General features: G+C 26.9%; 1 protein-coding gene across 3 annotated transcripts in view; it reads right to left on the bottom strand.

The window, feature by feature from the left end:
- Positions 1-12792, bottom strand: part of LOC100863236 (uncharacterized) — a 24566-nt gene extending 11774 nt beyond the window's left edge. For all 3 annotated transcript variants that reach the window (XM_086913199.1, XM_086913200.1, XM_086913202.1), the window contains exons 1-3: positions 12496-12792; positions 4003-4126; positions 3732-3817 (exon numbers count right to left, since the gene is read on the bottom strand). In XM_086913199.1, the coding sequence (XP_086769325.1) occupies positions 3732-3817; positions 4003-4126; positions 12496-12570 (285 nt within the window). In that variant the 5' untranslated portion in view covers positions 12571-12792. The remainder of the gene's footprint in view (positions 1-3731; positions 3818-4002; positions 4127-12495) is intronic.

The raw sequence follows: 12792 nt of genomic DNA, 5'->3' as shown, positions 1-12792 counted from the left end.
ACGAGAACTTAATTGCATTAACGTATCACGAATCGGACAGAATCCAATTCGAAAAGTTCCCCTTTGGATTTAAGAGAACTATTTTCATCGTTGCTCTGTAAATCGCTGTGTACTGCCTCGAAAATTGATTTCTAAGTTTGATACATTGATCGTGCGGCAACAAAGTAAATAACCCTTTGGAAAGTAATTTGTTCTTTTTCCCCCTGTTTTCTTAGATAGATTCGTTCCAGGAATCTTCTAAGATCGCCTGTAGGGTTGGTAAAATTTTTTGAAAGAATTGGTTTAATTGTCTATTTCAATTAATATTTCCTAAGCAAATAAGAAAAATATTCTTATGTAATTCTCTTTTTCTCTACAAAAAAAAAAAATCATGATTTCGTGTAATTTTACAAAGTCAGCAAACTCAAATTTCTTAGGGCTATTAAAGTTATAAGCGAATGTTGTAATTTTACAACAATAAGTTATTAAAAAATCATTTTGCTCAAGAAGAGCTGCTCGACAAGACATAGTGATCGAAGTTTCAGTAATCAATTATTAAAGCATTTATTAAATCATAGTTCACGAGGCGCGTTATCGAAATACGTCTTCTTCATAAATTTATATTGATTCGATTTTGCATAAGATCGTGTTTTAAGGGATAGGTAACGAAGATTCAATTCGATCAAGAGAGCAAAACTTCGGAAGAAATTTTGCGGTTGACCGGATGTCAGCCCAAGGGTGTTGTCTTATCTTGCTCATAAATTCTGTGCACCCTCGTTGACTAGACAGAAAGTATTTCTCTTCTACCTTTTCCCGTTCCTTTCACAGATTTCAAGGATCGATATAACAAATGATTTGTAATGCAGTTATAAACACGTTTTAATCAGATTTATTTTCTACATTCCCGTTTAACGAAAATACATCGAACTTTTATTTTTTGAATGATAACACGTATTATTATCATTCTACAACGAATCGTTTAATATTTTTCTCCGTTTAATTTTGAAATAATATTTTTGAATTTATTTTTTCAACTTGTATTATTACTTTTGGAATTTTGACGCGAGCACGAAAATAGACACACGAATATGTATGAAATGTAGATAGGAAATAGGAATGGGTTTCGAGAGCAGGAAGTATATTCGAAAATTGAAATCTTTCTCGATCCAGTAAGCTAGAATTTCAATTCGCGGTGCTTTTTTCCGTATCAGAAAACTTGTTGCCGTGTTTCCGATAGACAATGATAAAAATCGTATCGATCTTCCCCCAAGGTCTGTCATTTGAAATGATAATGATAGACGAAGATGATTGCGACAGATACAAAAGTCAGTAAATTAGAGTATAATAATATTACATTTCGATTTTTTTAAAGAAAAAAAAAAACAAAGATCATATAAAAATAAATTATTTGATTGATATATTAATATATTTATTTAATTAATATATGCTCAACTTGTAAGTAGAAAATTAATTTTCTCCTTAAACATCTGAATAGCGAAAGTATTCGTGTTAAAAACAATTTCACTTTAATTGCAAGTTATTTAAATCTGTTCTTACAAATTCTCTTTTAAACGATTTCATTTTCTTCTTTTACAATTTATTTTAAGAAATTATTATATATATGATCCGCCATTTGCGATTGAAAACGTTTAAAACAAAAAAGGTAAGTAAATCTCTTTTCTTTTCATGGTATTCTTTATATTTGTGTCATTAACGTTCTCATTTTTCGATGTTACAGATACAATGATTGAAGGATTGCCCGAGAGTTGAAGTTAATTTTACTTTGTTAACAATTTCTATTTTATATAAGAACCACGTACCTTGGAAATGAAGACTGTGGTTTATAACGAACAAGGTTACGCAAGATTCAGAGTTTATGTCTCGCTATTAAATGTTGGTGCAAAATACATTCCCAGAAGAGAATTAGGCGACTAAAGTACTACAGAAACATGAAACCAGAGAGTTTAGGAACTTAATTAGACAGGGTATCATTTTAAGGGATACGTATTATAATTTTAACTTATAAACGGAGAGAAGGGTGAAAAAAATTTCGACATAATTTTTATACGCATTCACTCTTACGTCGTATTAAATTTTACAAAGAAAGAAATGTTATGAAACAAAATTTATCGATTTTCGATACTACAGAATTCCATACAAAATACACGTCTGAAAAGTTGTCAACTATAACGTTTATGCTTACTACTAATGGCGCTAATGGCTTGAGAAACTTAACGAAATTTCAATATCATTTTCATTTAAACTATAATGTTACAATCAAAAAGTTTAATATTAAAATTTGCGTGTTACACATCATTTATTAAATTGATTGATTTCAGATTTTTTTTAGTTTTTTTTTTTTTCAATATTAAAAATGTTCCAGCAAAATTGTAAGTATTGGTTTTTATTCGTTTATTAATTGCATATGTATAAATTTAAAATTTAATTAGAATTAATGCGAATCGTTCTGTTAAAATTAGATAATCCTATTCGAATTCTATTATTTGAAAAAAATGCTTTCACAATTCATATTGATTTATGTGAGAATAATATCTATACAAGCAATACCAACAAGATCTAAACCGATAAGAAATTTTTAAACCTCTTTCGTTCGAAAGGATACGATTCGTGTCGGAAAATCTCAGACAATATCCGTCGTAAAGAATCTAAGCTGTAAAACTTTAAAACCTTCGTTCCAACTTCAAAACCTGCCTTTATCCAGGTGAAATTTTTTAACCCAGATTTAGATCCATTTTTCATTTTTCACATCGCATAAATCTTATATGTTTACAGAATAACGAAAATGCAATTATAATCCTAAAAGAGCCGGTCATCGATCAATATCAAATTTAAAAGAATGGCAGGAAAAATGAGATAGACTTAATAAAACTTTAGATCTTGCACAAAAATTTTAACTTTTAGTTATTTATTAATTCTTCAAAAAATTTTCGATTTTGAAAAAACATCGAGGCTATCATTTTCATTGGGCTATAACTAATGTCTAATAAAAATAAAAATCTTATTATCATATAAACCAATTCAAAAAGTAAAGAAAAACATGCTGAAGTTATTTGAATTATTTTTTGTCAATATTTCAATTGGTTATCAAAATATTTACAAGGATTCAAACTGTCTATACTGCTCAATGCAGAAATTATAAATAGGCTTGCGATTCGATGACCTATATTCTTTCTTAGAAATACGTACATCTTCTAGGATGTCACTTGTCCGTAGTTTGAGATTAGTCAATGGAACGAAGAGATTCGAATAAGCAACAAGAATGGAAATAATAAATGATTAAGAATTTCCTTTATCTTTTCTTTATACTACGATATCTTGAGAATCGAAAATAAGTGAAATGTTATAAATTAACTTTCAATAAAATTTAATCGAATTTTAGGATAAATTATGCGATATGCTTAATTCTGTAAAAATATCGTAAATTACAACGATATTATTAATTGATATATTCGATACTTTGAATTGATTAAAAAACTTGCTTGATCGAAGTGAATTGGACCTTTATTTAATCAAATTGATTAAAGTTTGATTAATCAAACGACTAGTATATAAGTTCCGATAATAATAATCGAGCATCCTTGAAAATTCGTAATTTATTAATCACATTAAAATAGTAAAATTAATTAATTAAACATTAATTAATTAATTGGTAAACGACGATCCCTTTGTATGGGTCGCCAATCCACAGGTTGAAAGCCATTATACTAAAGTGTTTGTTTGGAACGTCTTACCTTACAGAGGCCATAGAGAAGCAGGATGTTGCAAATTGCACCGCAGCACGAGCATATAAACAGCATCACGTTAAACCATACCGTCGCTGAAGCAACAGAAGCATGTTGAACGTGAGATCTCGTTGTTTTTCAATTTACTACTCGAGTATGATTTCAGGCAATTGCGCGATTGCATTTGGTTTAACGACTTATATTACGAGAAATGGAATTACACGATTCCTTTCCCGCTGCATCTAATCGTGAATCGTTGTTGGTGCAACCGAACACTCACTGGGGGATATGGTATCCGATTCTAGGAAACTGCTGGATTCCGGCAACGAACGATTCCCCCGCAGATATTGACTCTCCCCCTGGAGCACTTTACCCGTGGTTAGCGCCAATACGATAAAGTAAATCTGAAACAAGGACAAATAACAGTCGTCTGTTTGTCATAAATCATTTTGATTACGAGCAAAGGTACAAGTTGGTTGGAACAACTTTCTGGGAATCGTGCGATTCACAGAAATAATCGAATATCGAAGATGAGAAAGATATATGTGTACTTAACGTAACACTAGTGGAATTTTTGATTCGATTCTTTTTTCTTTTATTATTATTTTATTTTATTACAATAATTGTTGGATTTTTTCAGATCCAGTTACAAAATCGTATGTAACTTCTTTTTGAAATAGTTATACTGGTGTTTTTTTCACGTCAATATATTTATTTATTTTTTTCCAACGATTGTAGTAGTTTAATTATTTTATATTTATGAGAATATTTTTATATTAATTTTAAACTTCAGGAACGTGATGCATTGAAAAATTATTTAAATAGAGTAGAAGATAATTATAAATCTTCAAAAGTTTTACATCTCCAAAAGAGCTTTTATTACATTTTTTCCAAGTTTATATTCAAATCTCAAAAATATTTTGATTATTCTGATATTATTTCAAGCCTTTCAAAATAAAAAGGATTATATTCTATATAATATTGTATTGAGCTTTACTATCTTTCAATCAATTAACGTTGACTTTTGATTAAAATTTATTACAATTTTTGTAGGACATGAACAAAATTAACTCGATAAAAATTAATTCATAATTATCAATTATTTATTGTGTGATTTATTTGAAAATTGGATTTCGATACTTTTTATAAATATTTCTCGAGGTTTACAATATTTCTTTTTCCTATTTCATTTTAATCGGATTATAATCATATTTGTCAATCGATCTACTTTTATTCCTATATTTTTTATGTTGAAATTTCTTTTATGGAAATGGAATACTATAAGAATTCTCAGTTTAAAGTTTCTCAGTTAAAAAATTAATCTCAATTCGACATAGAATAAAATATATATAATTTTAAGATTCAAAAATTCAAGCTTTCTATATTCTACTTGATTTATCTCTCTAATTTATGTTATTTACTTATTAATAAGAAAATAATAAGTTGGCTGTATAAAACACAATTCTAAGTTTGTTTCTTTCTAGGTTAATCCACTTAGACTTTGCAGCTCAATCTTAGCTGATCCTTTTCCTAAATGCACGCTTATAAGCATTTCATTATACAAATAAGGTTTAACTAAATCTTTTCGAAAAAAAAAAAAAAGAGGGCACAAACATGACTTCTTATTAGGTCAAAGTTCATCAGAAATTATATTCCACAATATATGGAATAAAAAAATTCATCCATTGATCGTTTATAACTTCTGTACTCCACATCACTCATGGATATTCATCGAGAAAAGAAAAATTATGTAAAATACAATGAAAATTTATAAAATTCACTTTTGTCAATTGCGCACTTGTTAACATTTTATCATTTGTCAATAATGAAACGTGATACATAGGTATATAAGAAGTTGAGAAGGATAAGTAAAAGGTGTGCTTCTTCAAGGGTGCGTTGTGCCTCTATACTTGTTCTACTTTGGACGAGGGATCGATTCTACGTGACTTTATTGAAATTGCTTCTCCCAATTTATTGTCTCTTGTCGAATAGTCATGTCGGCCTTGAACCAATTTTCTACTCTCTCAAAGTATTATTAACTTTACGAATATTTACAACGCGTGAAGAAAATCTTTCGTTGTTGTTCTTTGAGCTTGCACGCTCGTAAACTTTAAATATTTATCGAAAATCGTATATGAATTGAATAGAAGTGATTCCTTATTTAAGATGAAAAAGAAATTAAAATGAAAATGTAGAGTGACAATTTTTTTCGAAATTCATTGTTGAGAAAATTAAGTTTTGAAAAGATGTCATGTACTCGTGAAATTGGTTACGTGACTAGATATGAAGAGATAATCGAAGATGACTACGTAAAAATAAATTCTTTTTATTTGACATCTCGTTTCTGAAAAAATTCAAGTTGAAAATTCATTGAACAAATATCCGCATAATTTATTTAAAACCGAATATTCGAATATTTATTTGTATTCGATTTTTTTCGAGAACAATTCTTCATAAAAAAAAGTTATAAATAAAATTACATTTAATTTTAAAAAATTGAGTAATAAGAATATTACGAAGAATATTATTGTTATTGTAGAATTCTGTGTTTAATGAAAACAAATATTCTTGACGTTATGTAAAACTCAATATAGTTTGTGACATAAAGAAGTGTACAGAAAAATGGCAGAAGGAAAATTAATTATTTCACGCTTGAAATATAGATTTAATCCATTAAGCGAATAATATAAAATAATGATTAATCATCGTTAACAGTTTGGATTTTATGGTGGATTTTAACGAAGATTAAAGCAACAAGATCTAAGAAAATTTTCTATCTCCTTTCTGGATACGATGAGAAAGAGATTACTTTCCTTTCTAACTGCAAAAATGGCCATTTAATATTTCATCATTAAAATTAAATGTATAAAATGTCATTTATATCTTGATTCAACTCTGAATTATATCTTCATATTTACTCGTCTATCTGACTGTTCTCAGTTTTCGATCGATAAATTTAAAAGACTTCGAAACACGAAAATAGATCATTTCTGATAATTTTTGATGAAATTCAATTTTCGAAAATTCGTCAAAAGCATTCTTTCTCTTTAAATTTTAATCACAATAATTTAAGCACAATACGAATACAATTAATATATTATTGTAACTAACAACGTTATGAAATTTCGTGTGTATATCGCGAAATAAAATGTAATCAAAGAAATATCCATGAAACGACGCCTTTATCGAATTCAATAAGCTATCGAAGAAGAAGATATGGCCGCAATTTGAAAGAAAATAAGGAGGAAAGGTGATATAAAAAAGACGATTCACAAGGAGATGATAGCTTGTTTGAAAGAACGAGAGATAAATTGTTGGTTTCTCTACCAGATATGACTTGTCAGCTAAAGAAACTCAATAGAAAATTTGTGTAATGGCACATGTTACTCTATTGCTTCTCTTACACCGTTTTATTTAACGATATCGTATGTTGAAGATAGATGATTTTCAGAAGAGTTTTCATGTCTTTTATCCTTTACACACCTGCAATAACTTGGTTATAAAATTCTAGGTGTATAATTGGTTTAGAAATATCTCGTTTCTTATATTTTCTCCTTTTTCTATTTTCTTTTTAACATTCTTCATTTTTCTTTTCTTTTTCAAATATTTTTTTCATGGAGGAATAGATATTTTGTCTTAATTAATAACAGTTGAAACAGTAAAATATTTTTCTTAATTTCGCGTTTGACGTGTATTGAGGAAATTGATTTTAATAATTTTTTTAATAAATCTTAATCAAGAACGAAGCAAATAAAATCAAATTTGATGTATATTAAATTAATTATGAAAATTTCGAATAGGAATGTGAAATTTTGAAAACATCTCATGTAATCAGCAATATCTGAATCTCGTATTTCTCATTTTCGATTTTAATCTTAATTAACACAATTTTAATCATTTCGTAAGCTCAACAATTTGATCTTAATTTAACGTGATTCTGATCATTTTGTAAATTCGATAATATTAAATTTTATCGATCGGAAAGTGTTAGATTTCACGATTTTTCAAACGAGATTAAAATGACTGTGCGATTTCCTGCATAAATGTTTTAATTAAACTGTTTCGCTTGTTCCGAAATCTCTTTAATCCCTTTTCGATGTTACTTGATTGTTCAAATGATTGAAATTTATGAATAAAACCATCTTTTCCATGTATCTTGCAAATACATTTTTATCATTCGTCGAATATTTCGATCAAAATTACATATATTTAAAATCGTAAGCTTCTTTTATTTCCAATTGGATGAAATTTAGAACAATGAAATGATTATTTTTAATCATTATTTTAAATATAATTTACAATACATACGAAATACATACGATTCAATCTTTGAATTTTTGAAACGTTGTATTTCATAAGAAGAGGGTTGATGCACAGGGGTTGAGAAAAAATTTTTCATTATAATCGATCAAAATATCCGATTTCGCATTTATCATTCATTTATTCCAGTATTCATCGGATAAAGTTAGAAAACTTTCTGAAAGAAGTATCTCCAATAATATCTCTCCAATAAATTTCATATGTTTTATTAAAAGAAAAGCTTTTTGGTTAATCATCCTATTACAAACTTTTGCAAAAACTTTTGATTAAAAAATTTATTCAACAAAAAGGAAACTTCATCAATAAAAGGTATCACTGCTTAATGCACTCAAAATTGGAATTTAGGAAAGTTTGACTTTAATTGAAATAAATTATATCTTGCAACTTGATCATTAATTTCATGCAATAACGGACATCGGGTTCTTTCATCAAAACTTTTTTAATTCTTATTTCTTCGCTTTTCTTTCTTTCTATCCTTTACCCCCTTCGAAACCTCAACGAAGAGAATGTCAAGTAATAAAGATTCAAAGATGCTTTTCTACCGGTATTCCACTGCAGTTCAGACGATTTGGATATGTCTTTATAAAGCATCAAATATTGCCGATACAGCTGCTTTGCCCTTCTTCCCTTCTTCCGTAATTCTACTCAAAATTAAATTTTCTATTACTATAGAAACAGCCGATATATTTCATTTCGTTTTAAAATCCATAAAATCGTTGCACGAGTTTAATTCGATCGTTCGAAGATTTTTAGATAAAACTATGCTAATTTCTCTATCCGTTCAAACTTTAACATCGTTTCAACTTCTCATCCTCACTTGTTCGATTTTATTATCCAATCTTATAGAAGTTTTGATACAATTGAAATTTTTCAAAGAAATTTTATAAAATCGTAAAAAATATTAAATTTTTCTAACAAAGAATCATATTAATTTTTCGTTTATCTTTTTATTATTTATATTTTAGAACGAAACTGAATAATTTATCAATATTAACTAAATTTATATTTGACAGGTTATTCTGAATATAATAAAATATTATATACAATTTTAATTTATTTATTTTCAATTTATTTTACGAAATAAATTCTACATAATGGAATTTTTATAATTTTTTCATATATTTTTTAGACAGATCTGTGTCATCCAAATTATCAAAGTTAATTCTTTTATACTTTTTTTCTCCTAAAAGTAATGCCAATAACGAAATTATTAGAATACAATGATAATGATTACAGAAATTTCAAGAAGTGCCATCATCTCTTTTGGTCTAATTATGAAAAAAATAGAAAACTATTATTCTATTTCAATTATAGGTAGAATTTATTTTGTGAAATAAATAAAAAGTGAATCAAAATCTATTTTTATTTAGTATAACGTACCAAAGATATTAATATAAATTATTTAGTTTGTTAAGACAGCCTGTATGCATTCTATCGAAATTTGATCGATGAACCGGAATTTAAATTCTTTCGGAAAGAATGAAAAATTTGCAATCGAATTTAAATTCCTAACGAATCTCAATTTAAATATGGAGCAACTTCGTTATTTCATATCGAGGAAAAACATACACATATTTCACATCATGACATATAAAAAACGAATCTTGGGACGAATATTCTCGTTATTCTCGGATCAATGTATTTGGCTGCGAAATACAAATTGATTGGTCTCGTTTTAGACATAGATATATCTTGCCGAATAATAAATATATTTGTTTGCGAAAAAGCGTAAAAGAATTAAACGACGCGGAAAACGATATCGTAAATACGCGAACGCCGAAAACGGAAACCGGATGTCGAAAGTGTTTAAAACTAGCCGAAAGCGACATGTGGCACCGAAATTTCAAGAAGTTAATTTTATTCCAACCAGGTCGATGTAACTAATTCCGTTTCTATATTATCCTGTACATGTGTGAGAAATTTTCCAATATAGGATATCTTTAATTTAACGCGATACGGTGAAACGAGTTTTACGATGAAAAGTATATTCAATCGAACTTGTATTAATTATATTGAAACGTTGAATTCTTGGTTTATTCGTGTTACTTGCAGAATGAAGATTCATTGAAATTTTCTGCTTGAAATATTATGAAAAATTAGAAAATTGAAAAAGACGAGGCACGAGGTTGAAATTTCGGAATTTATAATAAAAGTTAAGATATATATTTCGATGTTTTGTTTATATGAATAATGATAGAAAAATCTGAAAGCGTTAAGTTTTTTTAACGTTAAGAAATTCAACGTTAAAGACAGATCTTATTAGTAGATTTAAAAGATGTGTTGCGTAAACGTTAATTATCATTGTCATTTTTTCTTGCAATTTCTTCTAATTTTTTTCTACAATGTGCATCGAATCTTTCGCGATTTAAAAAAGTGATCCAAAATGCATTTCTCAAACTCAATCGAATGAATTGCAAAAAGTTTTTGGAAAACCAATCTATCGAATTTAGTTTCGTTCCGAATGAAATTTCTGAAATTTTGTTTGAGTTAAATTGATGTAGAATGTTATCGATTTTTCGTCGTATTTTAGAGATCGAGAAAGAATTTTCTAATCATTTTTACGATCCCTGTTCCACAAATTCATTTATAAAGAAATATTTCAATTGTAAATTTTATCAAATTAATCGAGAAGCTTGGATTCGAAAAATAATTAAGTGAAAATTTATTTCGTAGAAACAATTGTATATTTATAACATACTTTTTATATGAATTGCTCACATTAATATTCGAATAGAATTAAATACTTCATTATTTATAACAGGTGAAAATATTATCGTATGGAAAAAATTATTTTAAATATATTAAAACTATTAAAATATTGTTTGAGCAAATATGTAAATTTAGAAAGAAATATATTACATCTATATTTTTTTCTAAATTTTCATGAAGTAAAAAACAATTTCTTTTTCATAAATAATGATGAGTTGAATACACATAAGTAAAAATATTACGAAAACGTAATATTCGTTGTTCAAATTATTGTGTAAATAAGTATTATAGCAATACATTTCATATGTATGTATTCAAATACATAATCGGCTTTACATCATAAGAGACGCGATATTTAAATAATCCTGTTGATAAAGTAACAAATACAGAAATAGGATATCCGAAGGGTTAATGCAAATAACTTTATATTTGCAAAGTTTAAAGATGATTCATGAGCCATTTAACGATCAGATAATAACAAAAACAAATATTCTTTACGAGAACTGAATATGTATCTACAAACACATAATGCATTTCATGACAATACATTTGTTTATAGTTATTTATAGTTATGCAATCCTGCCTAAGCAATAAAATACTGATGAATTAATTTCGATGGCTCACAAATGCATAAATTTTTTTATTATTAGATTTTTTTTATTATTGTGATACGATTTATAACAGTTAAAATTAAAAGAAAAAAGTAAATATCGTTATATCATAAAATCTGCATGATGAAAATCTTGTTCGTTTTATCATTGTGTATTTACATATTTTCGTCCAAATAATACAAAAGTTTGGCAGAATTTAATACATTTTTTATTATTAACTATCAAACGAATGTATTATTAGTGATTTCTATATTTTAATCTATATATATATATATATAATTATCGTTCATAACTATTTTTTATTTAACTATATTTCATTTTTTTTTTTTTTGCAGACAATAAAATAAGAAAAATTTAGCGATCTTGTTATTTTTACTCAGTTTCTTTTAAAAAAAAGCTAAGTTTCTTTCCTTGGAATTAAATAATTACTTTTTCTTTGGTAAATTTTATAGTATAAAATAGTATAAAATAGTATAAAATAATATTCTATATTTCAATAAAATATATATACATCTGTTTAATAGTATAGAACATAGATCAATTAAAAAAATTTATGTTTAAATCATTGAATAATAAATAATTAAATACATTATTTAATATGATATTTTTATTTAAAAAGTTCATTTCATAAATATTTTTTAAAGTTAAATTTGTTTTCTAACAATATTATAATTTTATAAATTATGGAAAACGTTGTATATAGCAAAAAGCAATAAATTGAATTAACTATAGTGAATTTGTTGTATTCCTATTGCAATACTTTGCTACAGGACAGTACAATTTTTTTACTATAGTAAAAAAAAGGATTAAAATTTTAAAATATGTTACTGCTATATTTGTCAATATATTCTATTTATATGTTTACATTTTTTTAATATTGTATACACATTGGCAATAAAATATGTACTTTTACTTTTATTATTTCTTTTCGATAAATATTTATATTTCAATTGCTTTTCCAGTTGATAGAACAGCGACATTTTGAATCAAAATATTATTCTTTTATCGTATGAAATTTTATAATATACGTCATATATTCATTAAATATCTATGTAATTTCACGAAAAAATACACTTGTTAATGGAAAAACTATTGAAATATCTCGAATAGAGAAAAATAATGATAGCACTTACCCCAACATAAATAGCACAAGCGAAGCTACCTCTTCTTACGGACCGCCAACAGCAACAGGATTGCATGATAGCCATGCTTCAAACGCGTGAGCAATCATACGTATTATGCACGTTTGATTAAAAACTATTCCGTGAATCAACATTAACTACACAATTATACGTAATTCATGTTGTATAGAAATATCGAAATGCAAAACAGACAAAATAACTTGACACCAAAACATTTTTCCTCTATTGTAAAATGATAAAAAGGACCGGCACGTGCAGAGGTTCGATTCTAACTGCCGGCCTTTACGA

Source organism: Apis florea, unplaced genomic scaffold (assembly GCF_048593485.1).
Source record: "Apis florea isolate Af1SG1 unplaced genomic scaffold, ASM4859348v1 contig_3496_pilon, whole genome shotgun sequence".
Lineage (NCBI taxonomy): Eukaryota > Metazoa > Arthropoda > Insecta > Hymenoptera > Apidae > Apis > Apis florea.
This window is presented reverse-complemented; position numbering and strand designations above follow the sequence as displayed.